At 33.8% G+C, this 22781-nt stretch overlaps 3 protein-coding genes across 5 annotated transcripts; 2 read left to right on the top strand and 1 right to left on the bottom strand.

Moving 5' to 3' along the window:
- Nucleotides 1–1999: 1999 nt before the first annotated feature.
- On the top strand, nucleotides 2000–4505 carry LOC107012302 (auxin-responsive protein IAA27-like). The gene is made up of 5 exons (XM_015212103.2): nucleotides 2000–2566; nucleotides 2680–2897; nucleotides 3774–3915; nucleotides 4018–4079; nucleotides 4206–4505. Exons 1-5 carry the CDS (start codon nucleotides 2193–2195, stop codon nucleotides 4241–4243), a joined length of 834 nt encoding a protein of 277 aa, XP_015067589.1. The 5' UTR covers nucleotides 2000–2192; the 3' UTR covers nucleotides 4244–4505.
- A 485-nt stretch (nucleotides 4506–4990) lies between these two features.
- Nucleotides 4991–9122, bottom strand: LOC107012110. Of its 2 annotated transcripts, none has more exons than XM_015211847.2 (4): nucleotides 8737–9122; nucleotides 7284–7728; nucleotides 6998–7113; nucleotides 4991–5714 (listed from the first exon to the last, which is right to left on the bottom strand). In XM_015211847.2, exons 1-4 carry the CDS (start codon nucleotides 9044–9046, stop codon nucleotides 5299–5301), a joined length of 1287 nt encoding a protein of 428 aa, XP_015067333.1. In that variant the 5' UTR covers nucleotides 9047–9122; the 3' UTR covers nucleotides 4991–5298. The 2 variants fall into 2 exon arrangements, with proteins under 2 accessions (XP_015067333.1, XP_015067334.1); XM_015211848.2 differs by having other exon boundaries at nucleotides 7284–7724; nucleotides 8737–9093.
- A 1276-nt stretch (nucleotides 9123–10398) lies between these two features.
- On the top strand, nucleotides 10399–19122 carry LOC107012112. 2 transcript variants are annotated; one of them, XM_015211849.2, is made up of 14 exons: nucleotides 10399–10557; nucleotides 10656–10719; nucleotides 10809–10950; nucleotides 11163–11353; nucleotides 12885–12922; nucleotides 12999–13078; nucleotides 14251–14318; nucleotides 14958–15291; nucleotides 15514–15626; nucleotides 15727–15792; nucleotides 17172–17262; nucleotides 17373–17440; nucleotides 18411–18448; nucleotides 18582–19122. In XM_015211849.2, the coding sequence occupies exons 1-14, from the start codon at nucleotides 10532–10534 to the stop codon at nucleotides 18766–18768; spliced, it is 1506 nt and encodes a 501-aa protein (XP_015067335.1). In that variant the 5' UTR covers nucleotides 10399–10531; the 3' UTR covers nucleotides 18769–19122. The 2 variants fall into 2 exon arrangements, with proteins under 2 accessions (XP_015067335.1, XP_027771626.1); XM_027915825.1 differs by having other exon boundaries at nucleotides 10800–10950.
- Nucleotides 19123–22781: the final 3659 nt, after the last annotated feature.

Below are 22781 nucleotides of genomic sequence, written 5' to 3'. Positions count from 1 at the left end.
TTATATGAGATAAAAAAAGTTAAATATTGATTAATATGAATGTTTATTTAAGTTTTCAGACTCTTAGCACAATCGAAAATAAGAACTACACCCTATTTGATGGTGGCACTAAAAACTTTTACTAGAAATGTCTAAAACATAAAGAAGAAAATTTATATATATATATATATATATATATATATATTTCCTAGCTAATAGTGTAATTTTTCAACTAACAAATATTGATTGACACTTTTCAAATACATGTGAGTTTATCACTATAATAAACTCGACTGAAAAGATATTAATAGAGTGAGCGTTTGTTTTTTTGGATGTACATCAAGTGAATACGCTCCTATACTTTGACTCACCAATCATATAAGAAATATAAATCGTATTAGACAAACTCAGTGCAACAAGCTCAATCGAAAAGACATTGGCAAGATAATCAATTCTTGACCTCCATAATATATCACCCGATGCACCAAATCAATCGAATTCATTTTCTCAGCTACTATTTCACAAAAAAATAATTTCTAGATAGGGGAAAAGGGTCTGATATACCCCCCCAACTTTGTCATTTAGAACTGATATACTCCTTGTTATGAAAGTGGCTTATATATAACTCTATTTATAAACAAATGGATCACATATACCTTTTTCCTATAACGGAAATGAAAAAATAATAATTTTAATCTAATTTTTTATTATTTTTTCTAAAAAATATAAGGGCAACTTTCACATATAGCAAACAAAAAATTCATATTTGTATGCTATAGCAAACTCTGCATAATTGCGCTCCATAGCAAACATAAAAACTGTATAATTCGCTATACATATACAAGTGTATAATTCGCTGGCCTAAATTGTATAATTCGCTGGCCTATTTCGCTGCAATTGTATAATTAGTTTTGCATACAGTTGAATCGAATTAAAATGTATGTATATTGCATAATTATAAGTGTATAACAAGAAGATATATGTTTTTCTCGCTTTATACAAAAACAGAAACACAATATATACACTTCTGTTGTATAAAGCTAGAAAAAATTGTATTTCACTGCAATTGTATAATTCACAATTGTATAATTCTTTGGCCTTTTTTTCTGCAATATTTGAAGTAAAATGTTTGTAAATTATATAATTAAGTGTATAACACGAAGATATATATTTTTGCATGTGTATATACAATTTTCTCTCGCTTTATACAAAACAGAAACAGAAATTATACACTTCTGTGTATAAAGCGAGAGAGGCGAGAATGAGAGAGTGGCGAGCGAGACTTCTGGGAGAGAGACGCCTGGCAAATTTTTGCCAACGTTTGCTATGGAGCACAATTAAATCAAACCTAGCTATTCCATTTAATTTAGGTTATTAGTTGCTATTATATACAATTTTCCCAAAATATAATCCCATATGAGTAAATTTAATCCTCATCAAACATATTCTTTTTGACTTTTTTTTTGTTTCAACGACTAATTTAGAATTATAATTTTGATAATCAAATTTATTTATTTTTCACTAATATTCTTGTAAAACTTATTATACATGATCAAATTTTTTTCTTCGAATACAAAAATCAAATTACAATATAGACAAAAAAATAGTTTAAATTTTTTTCTTTCAACTAAGGAATGAAAAAATAAAAATAAAAATAAAATAAGAATAATAAACTTAAATAATTATGATAAAAGAAGTCAAAAAATAATTTATGTATGAAAAAAAATATATCTTGAACTTTGATAGAAGAATCACATATATCTCTAAATAATTTTTTTTAAAATCTAAAAGTAATAAATATAAGTTTAAAACTAATTTTTAAAACTCCCGTTAAATGAAGGTTATATATGGGCATTTTGTAACGGCAAAAATATATGTGAGTCATTTGCATAATGATAAAAATATATATGAATCACTTTTATAACGAATCCAAGTGACAAAGTTGAACCCTTTCCCTTCTAGATAAGCATATGGAATAGTAGTTCCAATATTACTAGAGTAGTACACACTACACAGTTCATTTATTCCAAAAAGAAGTCTACAAAAGCACCAAAAGAAGTCTCTTTTCTGCATCAACAAAATTAAACAACCTTCCTTTCTCTTGCAACTTATTCTTTAAAAAAAGTTCCTTTCTTTTTCATCTCTTCCATAGTTTCTTGAATTCTTGTAGAGAAATTCATCTTGTCTGTTTACTAATTTGTGCTCAACTTTCCATGTCTGTACCATTAGAACATGATTATATAGGTTTATCAGAACCTTCTTTAATGGAAAGAAGTTCTGATAAGATTTCTTCTTCTTCTTCCTCTGTTCTCAACCTTAAGGAGACTGAGCTGAGACTTGGGTTGCCTGGTTCTGAGTCTCATGGGGTTTCTCTTTTTGGCAAAGATTTGGACCCTTTAAGCAATTTTACATCAAGAACAAAAAGGGGTTTTTCTGATGCAATTGATGCATCTGGAAAATGGGATTTGTCTATTAATTGCAGATCTGAAGCGGATAGGGAAAACGGGAAGTTGTTGTTTTCCCCAAAAAGAGGGAATGGAGGTTCAAACCCTGTTGAAGAAAAAAAGCCTATCCCTCATACTTCAAAGTTAGTAACTTTTCTCTTTTTTCTTAAATTCTTGAATTTTTGTTAGTTTGGGTAACAAATTTTTGCCTGCAATTATGGTTAAAGTTTGGCTATGTTTTGTGTTATGGAATTAGGGCACAAGTGGTAGGATGGCCACCAATTAGATCATTCAGGAAAAATACACTGGCTACTAAGAAAAATGATGGTGAAGGGAGAACAGGTTCAAGTTGCCTTTATGTTAAGGTTAGCATGGATGGTGCTCCATATCTGAGGAAAGTTGATATCAAAACTTACAGTAACTATGCAGAGCTCTCATCAGCACTTGAAAAGATGTTCAGCTGCTTTAGTATTGGTATAATTTCTCCCTTTACATGCAGACAATGTAGTATTTGTTTAAGCTTTTCAGAAACAAGGTTGTGTATTTTTAGAAAAGCCATCAGCTTACTGAGTTTCAAATACATTATTTAACACAAATATAGGGGGTCTGAGTCAACCTGAAACTCTTAAGCATAATTGTAACTTCGTCACGGAAGCTTCTAGGAGGACAGTTCAATCTCTAAATAAAGAGAATTTACCCGTACAAAGGTAGGGGTAAGGTTTGCGTGCATCCTGTCCTTGGACTCTAGCTGTAGGATTACATAGGATATGTTGTTATTTGATGTGTTTTTGAAAAAAACAGAGAATAATGCATTCAAGTTGGCTTGGATACCCCACAGTTATAGAAGGAAAAAACAAGAATAATTNTCCTGAAACTCTTAAGCATAATTGTAACTTCGTCCCGGAAGCTTCTAGGAGGACAGTTCAATCTCTAAATAAATAGAATTTACCCGTACAAAGGTAGGGGTAAGGTTTGCGTGCATCCTGTCCTTGGACTCTAGCTGTAGGATTACATAGGATATGTTGTTATTTGATGTGTTTTTGAAAAAAACTAAGAATAATGCATTCAAGTTGGCTTGGATACCCCACAGTTATAGAAGGAAAAAACAAGAATAATTGATAGGAGTATATTGAGAAAAAGGATAGAACCCTATGTTTGAACCGTAGTTTCCTCTTGTACCTTTTTCATCCGTAGAAATTTTTTATCACGCACCTAGCGAACATTCTTTCTCATTTTTCTGATAGCCACTTTGAGAATTGTTATTGTTTGTATTGCTGTTATGTTGGTTTGAGTCTTGAGATTGTGTGTATGATGTCTAAGTGAAATTATAATTTTGTGACTATTATTCAGGTCAGTGTGCCAGTGATAGGATTCCAGGGCAAGAGAAGCTCAGTGAAAGTCACTTGATGGATCTTCTCAATGGTTCTGAGTATGTGCTGACTTATGAGGACAAGGATGGTGACTGGATGCTAGTTGGCGATGTTCCTTGGGAGTAAGTTCCTATGCTCCAACATTTTATGTCAAACGTTTAAGTTTGAAGACAACATTATATTTAGTTGCATTTACTCATCGTTCTGGTCGGATTCTACAATAGGATGTTCATAGACTCATGCAAGAGATTGCGGATCATGAAGAGCTCTGAGGCAATTGGGCTAGGTATGTCCTGTGATCATGTTTATGCTATGTAGCACTTATTTTTCTCTAGTGTCTAGTTCATAAAGTATTACTCTATATATGCTTTAAAGTGGGTTTAGAATGACATTGTTTCTCCCTGCTTTGCAGCTCCAAGGGCCATAAACAAGTGCAAGAACCAAAATTAGTGACTGAAAGACTAACCGTCCAAGGGTTTCTACAACGTCAAGCATCCTTTTTCTGCCCTATTTGTATCTGGAATTAGACTAGATGTGTAGCATCCCCTGAAAGGGAGAGAGCTGGTTTAAGGAAATATAACCGGTGACAAATTGTACTGTGGCTAGTGTCTTTTGAGTGGCAATTTTTGCTTGCACATGCAACCTGCAAGTTTATTTGCAAACATACATTAATTTATAAGCATATAACCAACCAACTATTATTCTGATGAAACATAATAACTTCCAAGTTCTAACCTACTAATTACTAGTAATTGATCAAAGTAATATTCAAGAATTCAAAACAAGCAGGGTGTAATGGAATGTCACTCCAAACCCCAATTTTTCCATGCTCGCGTTTTTGGAGTGCCCTGTCAAAGAGAATGAGGACGGGGCTTAGGATTGAAATAAATTGACTATAGCTTGAACCTTGGATTAGTTCGTTCAAGGGCTGTCAACGTTACTACTCGGGATCGCTTGCCTTTGATCCGCCATTGCCAGTTCAATCCCCAAGAGAAGCTCATTACTGTGTGCTCAGTTAGTTGACCTACATTAGCAAGAAGGTTATCGTAGCAGGAGTTCCCCTTTTGTGGACTCGAGCAGAAAAGCTCAATCTGCACTCATTGCTCATTTATCGATGAATACTGAACAATCAAACGGAACCATTTGTTTCAACATAGGCTAGTAAAACATCAGAAATGGGTCTCAATCATTCTAACATACCAGTGAAAAAGACTAAGATATTAGCAAGCACAAGGAGAGTTGTTTCAACATAGGCTATTTTCTAGAATATAATTTACGAGCACATTATACAGATGGGATAAATTTAACTCATCAGACATCCGTTACTCTGCACAAACATCAGAGTGACCAGGGGATAAATGGACATCTGGAAGATCGTAGGAGTAAAATCTATAGGCAGCACAGAGACAGCCTCTCAAGAGTTGCACCAGAAACAACTAAAAGAACAGTTAACACAGAGATCGCTAATACAAAACTACAACTTATATGCAGTGGCAACCAAAATCTCATTCTTGAGACACCTGAAGATAGACCATTTGAGTGTAACCATTGAATACAGATGCCTCCAGTCCAGATAACCCAAGCCTCCGAAACAAGCCATACCTGCCATCTTCAACAATAGGACTTGATGCCCGAGCCGGATCGTATCTCGTCTGATGAGTTAATGAAGGACCAGCCACGGGTGGAAGCTCCCAGTAAACATCTAACACTGACTCTACAAACCTGCTATTTTTAAAATGTTCTGCATAAGAAATGGCCTTATTACTGTGGTTAAAGTCATCCCGCATCTGCCCTCTCACACCCCACCAAGCTTCACCAGGACCGCAAAGTTCATCAATGTCAACAGCCTTCTCCCAGAATTTCTTCCTTCTTGCTCTGATCCTTCCTTCATCACTGTCCTTAAAGCAGCTATGGCCTCCACCTGGAATGAAATTTGAAAACATGTCATGTAGTAAGAATTAAGTATGCACTGACCATAAAAGCCGACAAATAATTTCACAAAGAAGACATTCATATAGTGAACTGGCATGGTCTAAGCATAGCATAACTGCTATTTGATCTATCAACACTCTATACTAGAGTGTATTTGTATTCGGTTTCTTCATATCAAGATCTCTTCCTATTATTCTCTACATATTTCTCATCTGTTTACCTTGGTTTTCCAATCTCAGAATGAATTAACTGATTCTTTACAAATGCACTAGATAAAGGTGGCCTAAACAGAGAACAATGTGTTCACTTGGTTAGACAAGCAAAACCAACAAAAGATTCCACGATAATGTATGGAGTAATACACATTTCGGAAGTGATCTCTATATTCTATAAGATCATGATTTGATCTAAATTTTGAATTCTCTAGTTGGTACCACTAGGACAATTGATCTCCTAAAATTAGGATTTTGGGTCACTGAGTTAATTGACAGATTAATGTCAAATATCAGATGGAACTTGCCCAAAAAACTCCCAACTTGCAGGGTTTAGATTTGGTTAGATAGCCGTTAGCAACATATTCTGCAGTGTATTGTTCTTCCAGCACACTGTATGTTTAAAAAAACACAACTGTATATTCTAATCAAACATCATGCCACTGACTTCTTGTCCTTTAAAAATATCAACATCCTTAAGCTTTGCATTGCAAACAAATTTCTCATGAGAGAATAAACAGTTTTACTGCTCCATTAGGAGTTTCATGGGAGAAAAATACTTCAGCACAACAACAACATACACAATGAAATTCCACAAAGAGGGGTCTTGGGAGGATAGAGTATACGCAAACCTTACCCCTACCACATGGAGGTAGAGATGCTTTTTCCTAAAGACCCTTGGCTCAAGTGAAGCAAAACAAATGAGTAATGAAAAAGAAAAATGGCAGAGGAAATAACATGGAAATTAACAAAAAAGCATTGCAGAGCATGCATGCAAGGAACAACAACATCAACAAAATAGTGCAATCTAACATAAACAACAGATGGTAACATATAACAAAAGCAAGAAACTATATGAATAAGGCTATTACAATAGCACATGATCTCTATTTATTTGTTATTCCACATACAGTCAACAAAATCTCACCACGACTTTCTAAATAAAAACTGAATCAACTTAGAAAAGGGAAAAACCAGATAGATACGATAATGACTGGATAATGCTTTCTTTGGCTTGACAGAGGAAAAACAATTGTTTAAAGTCGAGGTGAAAATATACCTCTAATATAAAATTGATCGCACATTTGCCTGAAAGAGTAGTGGTCTCCTGTACCAGTATCATAATTGTCCTCAAACACAAGATGCCTAAACCCAGCTTTTAGTGCTTGCTTCAGTCTGTCAATCAAAGTTCAAAACAGAGAACAATGAGACATATTTGCAAAACAAGTGGGAACCGGCAAAGCCATAGCATCATTGAATATTGCTATGGATATGATGACATTAGACAGAACACTGGAGGAATCACTTCTTTAACAAAACTCAAAGTAAAGCTATAGAAGTTATACCTTTTCAATTCATTTTGATGATCATCAAAAAAGACAAGAACCTGGCTACGATCCTTGATCCCATGCTTCTTCATAACTTTCCCCCAATCAACATTTCCAAAATCAACAAAGTCTTTACCAGCAAAGTATGTGCAATTCTCATCAACGTAGGCAGGCCCTTTCTTTAGATACTTCTCAGGATGACGGGGTGTAAGTGAGATGATTCGTGTATCTGGCATTGCTTGTCTCAAGACCCAAGTTGAGTGTCCCTTGAATGCACCACTCTCAATCATCAACTCTGGTTTTAACCACCGAGTGATAAACCAGAGCCCGAAGCTGTGATCAAAACCCATACCATACATGTTATTCTTGATAGGCCGTGTGTCATATATGGGCACAAACTCCTCCAGACCTTTGATTAAATCCTTTGTGGTCCATTCAACAGTTCTGTCATGTTTCGTTCTGCCTTTTGACAAGAGTAAAAATTAATTAAAGGTGCATTGGACCATGTGAATTTCACTGCTCAACAGTTGAGTTTCACAGATAAATAACAGGAAGAATCTTTGACATTCCAGAAAAGGTGAATGACATGCATACACACATGTCTAAAAAGTTGCTTCATTTGTTGACCATAGATCAAAAGTGCCGCTTAAGACTGTAAAGATGATAAACCATTTTACTTCTGATATCACTACATAACAGAATGAAGCCACTAGAAAGCCAATTATTCCAATTTATGCCACACTCTGGAGATTATAATCATCATATTATGAAAGAATTTAAAAAACTACGAAGTAGAGCTGGCTATAATTGCTCCTGATTATGCGACACTCATCATCTACAAATGATAGAAGGAAAACAATCTTGGTCTTGGTCTTGAGACTAGATGTAATTTCTGGACATCGGAATAGGATTTTCCACTATAGTAATGCCTTGAAACTAAATGTGCAGATTGTGGACATGTATGTGTGATTTCCCATTATAACAATGAACTTAGCAATCAAATAGGAAACTATCAGTTAGATAAAAAACGATAATCTGTACCACTAGAATTATTATATACACCTAGTTCCTCCATTAACTATATGAAGCAACAATCTATGCCACTTGTAAATTACTCTAACACACCAAATTCCTTCTTTAACATCACATGTAATATCAATCTTGTTCTGTTTGAATCAAGCCATTGGATCCTACAACGAAAGAGACACCAAAATAATACAAAACATTAATCCAGTTAATTGCACCATGACACATCCTACAGATGATTCATGTACAGCTGGAAAACCGTAGGTTTAGATTTCACAAATCAATAAAATCTAATAGAAAATAAATGTACCACAGTTCCTCCGAAGGAAATCGAGATGTGTTCAATTGAATCCATTTACAGAAAATACACTAGCACGCAATGCTCAACAAGGAAAAATAAAACCAGATCTGAATATACACTAAAATTGAAACGCAATGAACTTACACCAAGGAACGCCGAGAGATCCGAAGTCCGTTTCCAGGCCTTCGAAGCCAAAGAATCGCAAACGAGAAAGGTGATCGGAAGAGGAAGCGGAGATACATACTAAGTCGCGAGTGTGATAAACGAAGGAAGTTACCAACACAATCACAAGCCCTATGAGAAGGCATGGCCAGAGATGACCAGTTCGAATCACGTAATTCGTAACCCTCGTCGCCACAGATATGTGCTTCCGAGTTTTGGATTCGTCGCCAGTCTCATCGCCGTCGTCACTGACCGGCGTCGCCCTGCGAGAAGAGAGCACTCTTTCCAGCATCGTCCTCGTTGTGCTCTACTCACTCTCACTTCCCTGCTCTGTGAAGAATCCTTCTTTATTTGCTCGACACGGAACTTGGGATTACTATACTCCAACGCACTGAAATGCTTAAGTTTTAAAAATACACTTTGACCCCCTCAACTTTTCAGAATGCCCAATGATTTATATAAGTATTTTCACTTCTAAAGTCCTTTTATAATTTAATAGCACACAATACGGTTATTTGTTCCTTCAATATAGAACTTAAGACCAATACGCTAACGTTTTAAAATAATATCAAAAAATATTTTCAGCGTATTTATCCCTCGTGGACCAAATCAAATCTAAGCTCATATACTAACAATTCTGTTTGGATTATTGTTAAATTTTATTTGTTACATTACTCATTGTTACTTAATTTTTAAAAAAAATTATATTATGACATAATATTTTATAATGGTATTATTTCATTTTTTTTATCATATATTATTTAAATCTAGTTAAATTTTTTACCCTAAAATAATTAAGTATATTTTAGTAGATTTATAAATTACAATACAATATATAGTCAAGCCAAACAAGAAAAATGTTATTAAACAACAATAATATAGTATAATCAAAAATTGTATCTACTGTACACTACAATACAGTACCTTATGAAACGATGCTTTAAACAGAGTATACAGATTATTTTGTTTATTTTTTGTTCCCCTAAATTTTCAAGGTGAAGATAACAAAAATAGATTTTTTAATTTTATTCTGGAATAAATTTATAATAATTTTGAAAATACCTTCAATAATTTTATTTAGTCTATATTTTAGTTTTTTTTTTGTTTCAATTTGTCTATCTTATTTTGACTCGATACAAAATTTAATAAATTAAATGAAAATTTTGAATCTTATGATATTAAATTAAACATATGTCAAATATAACATTAAAATTTAAAGATAACTTAAAAGATAATTCTTTTTAAAATGTATTTAAAAGGAAAGGTGGACAAACAATTTGAAAACGGATGAAGTATTTATTATAGTTTCTAGGATTTGATTGGGCTTTTTTTAATGTTTATGTTGATTTATTTTTCTTAACCATCTTTATCAAATTTAACAACAACAAAAAAAATATTCAAAATAATTTCATAAGTGAATATATTAAATAGAATTTTCATTGAGCACGTGCAAATTTTATCGTAACTTTCTAAAAGTTTATAAAAAATAGACCGTTTCCATACGATTCTTTACTCAAAACAATGTGTATCAAATGTAACAGATATAATTTGCCAAAGTATTTGATGAAAATTAAAAGTAATTTTTAACAAACTTAAAAGGACCAAAATTGTTCAAAACATACTTCAAAAATTATTTTGAACCTACTCCTAAACACAAGGGATCGTTTTGTCATTTTCTTACTTTTCAAGCCAAAACTACACATTATGGTCAAAATATCATTCTTCCGGCAGGTGAATTTATTTTCAGCGCCACCGGCCGTCGGAAGAGATAAAACGAATGATAGCTTACCGGTCTTTTTTAAGGTGCACACTTACCAGTACCATTTGCAAGTCTTTTCATTCCCTCAGTGAATTAGAGATTTATAACGTAGCTTTTTTCTCTTACCAATCGTCTTCCACAGCGTTGATCTTGCTTGGAAGTTCACAAAGGTTCATGTAGTACCGAAGCGCACACAACACTTCCAGGTACACCAATCGCTATTTCTGTATAGAAATTAAATTTAACAAGGAAACGAAAAGGTAATGATGTAATCGGGTAATTTTTGTTGTTGCAGAGGTGTTTTTCTTCATGCGGTTTCAGTTATAACTCGCAGACGCATATTGAAGGAGGTTTACGTGTTGATATGGACCGGAAAAAGCAGAAAATGGTTGCTAAAACATGGAGACCTATTTCTATTCAATCAAGGTCTACTGAAGGTGAGTGTTCCTCACTTGTTAATATTAGATTGAGTTGTATTGGAATTCTAGGTTGTTAAGCTTTCTGTACTTTTACGTTGATATTGGAAGTTATTAGGTATCCGAATAATTGAAAAATTAGTATATTGTTATGTCAGGAATATGATCTTATGTAGTATGTAGAATACACTGTTAAAGATGTGGAAGATTAATATTGGATTTTGGAAGTTCAGGTGGTTTAGGTGATGAGAAGCATGATTTTGGAGGTCAAGTGCAAGAAATTAAATGCACCGTTTCTTCGTATGAGTCAACAGTTCAGAAGGCAGTGCAGGTTAGTGAAGGCATTGATCTAGAAGGACGAGCAACACCTTCAGCTGATGATGAATCACTTTCAGCAGCTCAGAAGCATTCAGTTACAGTCAAGGTAATCTTGTTGGGTTTTGCAACTTGACTAGCTTTTGATGTGTTTCTGTTTGTTTTTTTCTTTCGAATCTTCTTCATCCTGTCCAATTAGTCATTTCATTGTCTAGAACTTTAGGTGCAAGCATTATTTAAATGCAACATTGATATGCTCTTTAAATATATAAAAATTTTCCCAAAATAAGTGGGAATATTGATTACTTAGAGCATTATGGTTACTTTTTTGAAAGCAATGTCTCTGAGCAGCTCTTGTCTGAGCATAGACATTGATGTGCTAGTCAAGAAGAGGTTACGACATACCTCATGGGAAGATCAGTTAAGTGTATCTTTTCCTTTACTTTACGTATTAGAAAATATACTTGTAAAAAATTGAAGGAGAGCTGTAATCTGTATACATTCCAAACACATAACAAACCTGCTTGACAATCTGTCTTAAACTTCTTATGTACACATTGGCCCATAAAACAATACAAACACGTGATGAACCTTCTTTTTTGAAACTGGTAACAAGTATATATATATATATTAAAGTTGCACCATAACAATGCAAATAGACATTACAAAAACCAACCAAGCTTGGGCTACTGCTTCTCAAGGATTCTATCAAATCAAATAGTGGTTCAGCCTCCTCGGCATAGCTTTCTTTACAGCAAAAATTAAACAAAAGAAGACAATTCATCTTCATTTTCTGCACAGAATTGTGTTTGTCTTCAAAACCTCTATAGGTCCTCTCCTCCAAATTGTCCACCATATACAAGCTGGACAACTTTCCATCAATTCTTCTGACCAACAGCCCAACACGTGATGAATCTTCTAATACAACAAGTGACGAACCTAACTAAATGCGAACACACTCTTATTATTGACAGTTTCAAGTTTCAACTTTATCTGGATCTTTGAAACTTCAGTGCATTCCTCAAAAGAGTTTCCAGTTTTTGCTTTCAAGTGATGGTAAGCATACAAGTTCATGTGTTGCATCAGATGGAAATCCAGAAGAGGTCCATTATCCCTGAATGATATGGTACTGTCATATGCCTATTTTGCATGCCTTGGGAGGACACTAAACTCATAACATAAGTTTTTAAACTACACTATCCTTGATTATAGAAATATCTTTGTTATTTTTTCTTATATCACTAAATCTGTGTCTGAATGGAAGAACCACTTGTATCCACATGAATTTGCAACCCAATAAGACCTGTCACATGGCTAATTGGAAGATGAAGATATGTTAGAGACCCATAAGAAGTGTTCAATTTTTCTGATGTATGTCTTTCGTTTTATCAGTTTTGTGTCATTATTGTGCTCCGTTGAGTTCTTAGCCATACTGCTCACCAATTTTAATGAGTAACATATCGACATATCCAGGCTGCATGTGCTAATCTGTTATGTGGTTGTTGTTCTTTACGCGATCTTCACTTTGCACTAATGACACTTGTTATGGGTGATTTTTATCATAAACTCAGAGTTCTCCCACTAAATTGGCTTTCAATTTTCTGCTACCGTTATCATCTCATTTCCAAACATATCTGCAGGCAGGGGCTTCCTTGATGCGTTTTATCAGAGGGAAAGGGTATGACTTTCTGTGTGGATTCTTGCTTATGCTAAAAACGAGGGGCTAATACGTTGCTTTGATATTCTGCATATAGAGGTGCAACACAGAGGACAATTGAGGAGGAAATGAAAGTAAAAATCATACTTCCATTCTCGCGGAATGAGGATTGCCTCAGTGGGTTGCTTCTTTATTTATGGGTGATTTTGATTGATTCAGCTTTTGTGCATTGATTAAGTTATTATTCAATCATAATGATATTTGTAGCCTGATTTTTGCTTTTGGTAACGTACTGTATGATTTCTATGACCTACTTATGTTGTTCCTGGACCCTGCTATATTAAGTGATCAGCCAATTGATCAATCGATGACTCAACAATCGCAAATTAGTTGGGTTTGGTGATGATTTATATATTCTGCTCCATTTGGGCAATTTCATTCTATTAGGATGTCTTTTAACACACCTTAAAGGTTCATTGTAGCTGAAAACTCTCTAAATCTCGTGCTTATCCCTGTGGATCTAATTTAGGTGTAGAAACATCGGTTAATTCTTAAATCACATAGTTGATTGTCTGGATAGATCCTTTGTTTTATTCTGCATTGATTTAAGAGATCATCGATCTTTTGAGATAACCTTCTTACAATTATATTTAGATCTATAAACACTTTCAATTGCCATAGTGTTGCACCGACAAAGTAGTGCATTTGGATGTCTATACTGGATAGATCTTTTGTTTTATCCTACATTGATTTTTAGAATCATAGATCTTTTTTTGTGATTACCTCATGTGATTTTTGATCTATAAACACTTCCAATCGCCATAGTGTTGCACCTACAAAGTAGTACATTTGGATGTCTATGTAGGGGAGCAAAACCATCTTGGTTACCCTTCCTCATTTATTCTTCAGGTGTCCCTACTTGTATCCTCTGTCTGATGTAGTTATTTGTAATCTTATCAGTATTTAGTGATATTACGGTTTTTTATTTTCCGATTTCCAAGCTTAAGCTCCATTCAGGTCTCCTACCATCGTTTGTTGACCAAAATTTTGGAGGTATGCTTTGATAATGTGCTTTGATCTATTCTTGTCACTAGTTGTGATATTTGGCTTTTGGTCTCTCCTATGTGATTTATTCTTTATATTAGTAGGTCTTTCAAATGGGGGATTAGCGTCCACTTCTCTTAATGTTGTTACTACTTGTGAAAGCCACTATTACATGTTTCTTGCAGAGTGATTGGAGCTATATTCCTTTTGTATTGGTATATATTGAATATGGGTCAATACTAATTTGAAATCCAAAACAGCTATGTTCAACTTTTTTCGTTTTTAATATAGTGCCCATATTGCAGTCATAGAAGGCAGTTCTGCTGAAAGTGTGGCAAGAGCATCAGATATAGTCCAAGCTGTAATTGATGAGGTTTGCACCAACATTTTTTTTTTCGTGCTAGTAGAAAAATAAGGCATAAAGGGATATTACTTTTTTATCTGTCAAATTTTTAGAGCCTATAAACTGTGGTAGCATGTTAGTATCTGTTTTTGCTAAAAGCTTTTAATTTTAATTTTTTTACGTCTAAAAATGGTCATGATAATGATTATTGATGAAATGTAGCTGCTGCGTTATAGCACCAACACAAAGTACCCACAGTATATCTTACTGTATGTCACGCCTTGCCTTAGGAGCTTTTTCCTGTCATAATTTTGGTCCTGGTACCACTTGATTTTGACCTTGAACCTAGTGTGAGCATTTGAAGTTGCTTTACAATTACCTTTTGAATGCTCTCTCTCTCAACTTAAACTAACATATATGTGTTTACTAGAACTCTTAGCTTTTCCTGGCACTTACATGCAACTAGTAATTCAGAACTTTCAAATAATGTGCTTGTCTAATATTATTTATATCTAGAATGCTCAAGTGTGATCCGTCCTACTTGCTTTTGTCATGAGGAATCTCTCTCAACCGTGGCTCAGCATTCTTTCTTGTGTTATGAAGGATCTTAATATTTTCTTCATCTCACTTTTTTTTATTTATTGTCACTCATAAGTGTAATTTGTGTAGGCAGTTAAAAGCCGAAATCTTGACTACTCTCACTTTGTATCACTTCCATTGGCCATACATCCTGAATTGGTCAACAAGCTCATCAACTTCCAAAACTCAGTTCTTGGAATTACAGTAGTTAATGAAGATGAAAATTTGGAATGTGATTCGAGTGGTAAAACTTCTGATTCGGAAGGTCAGCAGAACTTGAGCGAACCACGGATTGCGGTGGAACTCAAAACTGAAGATTCTAATGATCGTGTTAAAATGGATAAAACCAACATACCACTTGTGAGTTACTCGGCTAAAGTATCTAAATCCTCTACCTCAGAATCAAAGGCTTCTAAACTATTAGGTATAAAATCTAAGTACTATGCTACTTTTATCAAAAGATATAAATGGATTCGTGCACTGTGTTGTTGTAAAAACTTCTGTACTGAAAATTATTCATCTCTGCTTTTCCTTCTGAAGTTCATTATAATATCTATCCCTATCTTTCCACCTAGAATGGGAGCATTATTTCCTTCTTTATGTCTTAATCTGTGACCAAATTGACGAATGTTTTTCTCCTCAACAGATTTAGGAATTGAGAAATCCATCTTTATTAAACCAAAAACATTCCACTTGACTGTGCTCATGCTGAAGCTTTGGAACAAGGACCGAATTGAAGCTGCTGCTGAAGTTTTGCGGGTAGATGTTTGTAGTTACATGGTCATTTTCTTTTGTTGTAATATCATTTTCTCTGTCTAACTTTTCAAAATATTTTTTTTGATTTCCAACGTCTTTCCAGAGTGTCTCACCAAAAGTAATTGATGCTTTGGAGAGCCGACCTGTGTCTATAAGACTGAAGGGTTTGGTAAGTCTTGGCAGAATAATCATTACGCTTACTCTTTATGATCCCTTAAACTTCTGCTGAAGGTTCATGTATGCCCTATTACAAGATTCAAACATGTACTTTGAAATTTCAAAAGACATGCTAAGAGAAGTGATCAAAACACATCTGCCACTACTCATCCCAGCTCATGTCAGTAGGGGCCAAAACATGAAAATGAAAGGATTCTGTAAATTGAGCAAAAAGGTGATGAATTGTTTTCTTGCTGTCCTGGACATACTTCACTGTGAAAGTATTAATGGTTATCTTGAATCTTGATGCAGCAACCATATGTCGAATCTAGGATTCATTGATTAAAAGTTAGAGATGAGTGAAAGGAAACAAGGGAAGGATAGCCCTAGCAGTAAGGGCACCTACCACAAGATTGTTAGTTTTAGTCATGAAGAGAGCAAGGTTGGAAACTGCTGGGATCCTTTGTAGGTTAGACAGTGGGCTCCATTTGATGAAAGACATCTTAGAGCAAATTGCCTTTCAGTACTCAGTTTTTAGTATTATGAGCCTAAGATTATTGAAACATTCATATAGGAAGTGTTAGAAACTAATGTTTTTTTATTATTTAGGTTCATATGGATGAAGATCATCTATATCTTTTTTTCCCCAGTATTAAACATTCTTTATAATTTGATTTTCACTCTATCTTTTACTTCAAAAGTAAAATGATAGATCTCATATTTGAGATATTTGAAATATCCAACTATAAGGTTCAAATACACTTAAATTCCATCTAACATGCTTGTTCTTTTTTTTCTTTTTATTAGTGTACATGTTTTGAACGTGATACTCTATGTTATATTGCCATGCACCACAAAATTTCAATAGTTGATTTTAGTTGTACTTCTCAGTAACTTTGTTGGATTTTCCCATTATTGTTAATATATTTTATAGAAACTGTCACAATTGAAGAAGAAACATCAGGCCTGCTGACTTTATACGTTTTAAAAGGAGGAATTACAGAAAATGACTACACGTCAGAGAAAGTGGAAATGTACAATAGCAAAATGACTTCTTTTTTAAAAAAAAAAACTCAGAAACAAACAAAGGGTAATTGTGTATTAGAGCCTTCAAATATGCCACTGGTAGCAATGTTGACCTTGGAATTAGGTGAAAGCAAGTCAACAAAATGATTAAGTACTGCAAAAAGAAGAGCATTTGCTCGTATATTATATTTATGATTTCCTTTTCACGTGATACCAATCACTTTGCTTCTTCAATTGGTTGGTCTCTGTACGTGTGTGTGAGAGAAACTTTATATCATGCTGGATGTTTATTGACTGTTGCTTCTAATGAGAGTTCACAAGTTCACCATTTTTCTGGCTGGAACTCAGATTGTTGTTATCTTGCAGGAGTGCATGAAAGGTTCTCCAGCAAAAGCTCGTGTTGTATATGCTCCTGTGGAAGTAATTGGTGGTGAAGATAGACTTTTACGTGCCTGTCGTATCCATAATTTCTGGTGTCGTCTTCCCTCACCCTACCCATTTCTTAAATCTGTCTGCTATTTCTAAGGGAATTGTTTACCTGCATTTGTTATTCCTTAGCCTTTCTAGAGGTGATCACCAATGCGTTCATTGAAGCTGGTCTTGTTCTTGAAAATGATTTAAACCAGAAGTTAAAGGTATATCTTTCAAGGTGTTAATTCTTTATTCTGGTTAATTTGTCGGCAATTTCTTTATTGATTGTCTCTCTATTTCCATTGATGCTGTGTTCAAATACTTTGACTATTCGATCTAGTGTTGCTGCTTCCTTGCTTTTCCTTCCCCCACTGACCCCTCCACTTTCTTTTCTCATAAAAAGCAATTTATTTTATCGCAAGCGAGGGCCTAAAGTACAAGGCACCTGGTAGAGAATCATACATTCAGAAATGGTGCAACCTCTTTTGAAAAGTGAAACAGTTTCCCTCTCCACCAAGAGTAAATATGATAGTAACTCATTCTCACCTTTGCTTTCTAACTTCATATGTTTGGGAACTTGTTCTAGTGTTGCTGCTTCCTTGCTTTTCCTTCCCCCACTGACCCCTCCACTTTCTTTTCTCATAAAAAGCAATTTATTTTATCGCAAGCGAGGGCCTAAAGTACAAGGCACCTGGTAGAGAATCATACATTCAGAAATGGTGCAACCTCTTTTGAAAAGTGAAACAGTTTCCCTCTCCACCAAGAGTAAATATGATAGTAACTCATTCTCACCTTTGCTTTCCAACTTCATATGTTTGGGAACTTGTTTTTTATGTTGCATTATGCTTGCTGGTGCTTTTTTGTGGTGTTCATTTGTTTTGTTCTGGTATCCAGTATTAAATAATTGAAGATTATGCTTCAGCTCATTCAAGTACGTTTTATCTTTTATAGCTACTTTCAAGAAAGGCTTGACCCCTTAAACTGTTTGTAGGCTTGCACTACGTGGCAGTTACTTCTCTAGATGTATTCTATTGTCTCTAGTGGCCTTTTTCCTTTTACATAGCTAATACCAGAATGCTTGTATAGCTTATCCATGACTGTCGTGGTGAAAATTGCTAAACTTGTATTGTTTTTATTTTTGTTATCTTCTTTATTTGATGAGTTCCTGATAAGCCTTTTCTGCCCCTTATGCAGTTGCATGCCACCATAATGAATGCGCGGCACAGAAAAAGGTGTCATTTTTTAATCTTTTATTGCATATCTTGTTTGTTTGTTGGCTTAAAGTCTATCGTGATTTATGCTATCAGTTGCATAATGTCCATTACTTTTAAGGTTAGGACTGACTTACTGTTCTCCAATTGATAGCAAAAGAGGATCAAAGAAGGTTGATTCCTTTGATGCACGAAAGATTTTTGGTCAATATGGCTCGGAAGACTGGGGGGAGTATCTTGTACGCGAAGCTCATCTTTCACAAAGGTTTGTGTTTGATGACGATGGCTATTACCATTGCTGTGCTTCCATCCCATTTCCTGAAGAGATGCAACTTGATTGAGTTCTAGAATCTAGGTTCAATAGTTTGTTTTTTTCTGTTACTGGTAGTATGTTATTGTAGTTAGTTGTGTTGAATCGCCGTTATACTCTAGGCCGTTTGATTGATCTTAGAGTTGTTATTCTGTGTGTGACCATGTACCCTGAAAGCCACACAAGCCTCTTTTTTTTGAACTCAAGAAATTCATGTCCTGCATTAAGCAACATGATGGATTTCTTTTGATAGCTTGGACAATGATATTTTGTGGCTCGAAGATGGTTTCCCATGGACTAGCACTGAGCCACTGCTGGTTGTCTTCATTTAACTAGGAACTACTAGGATGAACTGCTTGTTCCTTTAGCCTCGGTTCTCTTATTATCTCGTTGTTATTTTTGCTTCTGCTACTGCCTTTTTTCATCTCTTTTAGCCAAGACTCTTATTATCTCGTTGTTATTTTTGCTTCTGCTACTGCCTTTTTTCATCTCTTTTAGCCAAGATAAATCTCTCTACATTCTCAAGATAGGGGTATGATCTACATATACACTATTCTCTGTCAAGCTCCACTAGTAGAGCTGTATTTCCCCACTATATGGGTGGAAGTTTGTTGCAACCTTTTTGTATTTAGGGAAAATGGTCTGATATACCCCTCAACTTTGTCATTTGGAGCTAATATATCCCCGTTATAAAAGTGACTCATATATGCCCTTACCGTTATACAAACGGCTCACATATACATCTCCCGTTATANCTCTTATTATCTCGTTGTTATTTTTGCTTCTGCTACTGCCTTTTTTCATCTCTTTTAGCCAAGGATAATCTCTCTACATTCTCAAGATAGGGGTATGATCTACATATACACTATTCTCTGTCAAGCTCCAGTAGTAGTTCTGTATTTCCCCACTATATGGGTGGAAGTTTGTTGCAACCTTTTTGTATTTAGGGAAAAGGGTCTGATATACCCCTCAACTTTGTCATTTGGGTCTGATATACCCCTCAACTTTGTCATTTGGAGCTAATATATCCCCGTTATAAAAGTGACTCATATATGCCCTTACCGTTATACAAACGGCTCACATATACCTCTCCCGTTATAAAATGGCTCATATATATCCTTCATTTAACGAAAGTTAAAAAATTAGTTTTAAATTTATATTTATTACTTGTAATTTTTTTAAAAAAAATTATTTAGGGGTATATATGATTCTTCTATCAAAGTTCAAGGTATATTTTAATTTTTTTCATATATAAATTATTTTTTGACTTTTTTTATTATAATTATTTGAGTTTCTTATTCTTATGTTTTTTCTTTCATTCCTTAGTTTAAAGAAAAAAAAATTTAAACTATTTTTTTTGTGTGTATTGTAATTTAATTTCGTATTCGAAGAAAAAATTTGGTCATCTACAATAAGTTTTACAAGAATATTAGTGAAACATAAATAAATTTGATTATCAAAATAATAATTATAAAATAGTCATTGAAACAAAAAAAAGGTCAAAAAAAATATGTTTGACGAGGATTAAATTTACTCATATGGGATTATATTTTTTTAGAAAAAAATAATAAAAATTTAGATTAAAATTATTGTTTTTCCATTTCCGTTAGAGGAAAATGGTATATGTGAGCCATTTGTTTACAAGTAGGGGTATATATAAGCCACTTTCATAACAAGGGGTATATCAGCTCTAAATGACAAAGTTGAGGGGTATATTAGACCCTTTTCCCTTGTATTTATTTAGTAGATATATTTGCCTAGCGAATTCAGATTAATTGGACTCTTGAGTTATAGATACTAGATGATTTAACAGGTTAAAAGTAAACGGAGGGAGTATCATAAAGTATAAATAAATCCCGATAGAAAGTTTTGGAGTCAAAGATTAGAAGATCCAATAGAAACTCATGAGGATCTAGCAATTACTACAGGTTTGTTATAAGTCACTGTCGTCCAATAAGGATTCAAATGATTTTGGCAGACCAGAGAATTAATAATATGGATATGGGCGGTCAAATAGCCGCCTCAAAAATTAGACTTCACCTTCAAGAACCAATAATTCATATAATGTCGTTTGTGCTTATAGTAAATTGTCGATGAAGACGCCTTCTCATTTATTGCTCAATATCTTCTCATTCAACACAACTAACCATTCAAAGTTTGAATGTGTATCAAATTTCATTCATTCCTATTTGTGTCCACAAGTAGGGACGGACGGATGTAGCAGTTTGATAAAATTAAAATTTTGAATCCGCTTTTGATCGGAACTTATATTTTGGAATGTAGTTTGCTTCCTATTGAACACTATAATTTCATCCTCGTGCCTTCAATTGAATCTTTTAGTAATTTATTGTCATGTATATGTATGTACATATATGTAATACACATGTTATGTTAATGGAGCGTTTTAAAAAATTTAATATTTCCAATTTGAAATACAAAAGTAAGGGAAATGGTGAGATTGGTGGAGGAAAGAGACAATAATGGATTAGCTAAGAATCACATTATTATCGATCATTAGGAGATGGTTTATATAATAAGACATTTTATTATCTGAATACGTCCAAAATATCGAAAAGGAAAAAACAACTTTTAATAGTATATATCCAATCTTTTAATCACAAAAAGGGGAAAGATTAATGAATTAAAGTAGGCAATAATTGTTGGAGAGAGACATTAATTAACAATTAAACAATGTACACACCAAAAAGCTAATATTCCACAATGGAAAATACTTTAATTCAAAAGTTTAGGCAACTACCAAAACACGACAAAAAGTTTCGATCAGATTACTAATCTATCCATAATCCATCCCCTGCCAGCGACTAATTACCATTATTAAACCCCTAATTTTCAATATCGTATTAGCTAACAACAACGATAATAACGAGTCTGGAGTTAAAAGGGCAAAAAAAAGTTACACAAACTTTTTAAAAAAGCAACAAAACTGAGTATGAAACCAAAAGAATGACATTTGTATGAAGTTGTTGATGGTGTTAAATTCTATGTATAAGACTCGTATTATCATAAGTTCACAAAGCTCGCTCTTATACATAGAATTTATGATACAGAGAAGATAAAATATGCATATAAATTTTACTTCTACTGAATAGAGATAAAAGATTTACATCAATAAATTATTGATTCAAATAAATTATTTCAAAATAGTCGGCGGATGATAATTTGAAAATAATAGTAGTACTAATAACGAAATAATAATGTTAAAAACTATATATAATTAAGTCCACTTAAATTTTTATCCACACATTTCATAAAAAAAATATCAAAGAAACAATAGGCCCCACATATTGTCAAGTTTATAGTTGGTCGGTGTATTTGGTGGACCAAATCCTATTTGTCTTGGTACTCATGCCACCATAATCTCTACTTTATTTTTAAAAATAATAATAATAAAAATAATCATTATTTGGCCACATGGTTTTTTTTAATTATTTAATATTTTGTATTCTCAATTTATTGGTTTGATTAGCTTGCATTTTGCATCAATAAATCCAATAAAAGAGTAATATAAAGAGCATATTATAAGTTATGGTCATTACAGCTGGAATTCAAGACCTAAGGGAAATAATTTCTATTAATGATTATGGGATCAAGTGAAATTTACGTTGAGTTAATTACGAAAATATTACTTCCAAAATAGTAGTTCATTTAATTAAAACTTTCGCGGAGTAGATCTAATTTGGAAGTAATCAAAGTGTTCTTAACGAATTTTTAGTTATTACATTTGTAATTCGAGATCTTTAATTAAGAGTAAAGAGACTTTAGTAAAAATAAAAAATTATGCGTGATAACTGACTATGATTACAGGATCGGACCTAGAGCATGACCCCTCGGCAAAAAATTATATTGCATATTTAAGGTATTTTAAAGAATTTATGTTTATATATTGATTTTTAACCTCGTGAACATAAAATTAGAGGTTGACGTAATGATTAAGGGTTTAAACCATTATTATCTTTTTTCGAGCTCCTTTAATGAAAATTCGAAATCCGCCTTAACTATGAAGTCAATGAAATTTCAATATTT

The sequence above is a fragment of the Solanum pennellii genome, chromosome 3 (assembly GCF_001406875.1).
Source record: "Solanum pennellii chromosome 3, SPENNV200".
In the NCBI taxonomy this organism is placed as follows: domain Eukaryota; kingdom Viridiplantae; phylum Streptophyta; class Magnoliopsida; order Solanales; family Solanaceae; genus Solanum; species Solanum pennellii.
This window is presented reverse-complemented; position numbering and strand designations above follow the sequence as displayed.

Coding starts and splice junctions, on each gene's coding strand:
- LOC107012112 (XM_027915825.1), top strand. CDS start 10,532: ATGATAGCTTACCGGTCTTTTTTAAG. Junction 15,793..17,171: donor CTATAAGACTGAAGGGTTTG/GTAAGTCTTGGC, acceptor GTTATCTTGCAG/GAGTGCATGAAAGGTTCTCC. Junction 17,263..17,372: donor TAGACTTTTACGTGCCTGTC/GTATCCATAATT, acceptor TAGCCTTTCTAG/AGGTGATCACCAATGCGTTC.
- LOC107012110 (XM_015211847.2), bottom strand. CDS start 9,046: ATGCTGGAAAGAGTGCTCTCTTCTCGCAGGGCGACGCCGGTCAGTGAC. Junction 7,729..8,736: donor ATCTCTCGGCGTTCCTTGGT/GTAAGTTCATTG, acceptor TCTTGTCAAAAG/GCAGAACGAAACATGACAGA. Junction 7,114..7,283: donor CATCAAAATGAATTGAAAAG/GTATAACTTCTA, acceptor TTTGATTGACAG/ACTGAAGCAAGCACTAAAAG.
- LOC107012302 (XM_015212103.2), top strand. CDS start 2,193: ATGTCTGTACCATTAGAACATGATTATATAGGTTTATCAGAACCTTCT. Junction 2,567..2,679: donor CCTATCCCTCATACTTCAAA/GTTAGTAACTTT, acceptor TTATGGAATTAG/GGCACAAGTGGTAGGATGGC. Junction 4,080..4,205: donor CTCTGAGGCAATTGGGCTAG/GTATGTCCTGTG, acceptor CCTGCTTTGCAG/CTCCAAGGGCCATAAACAAG.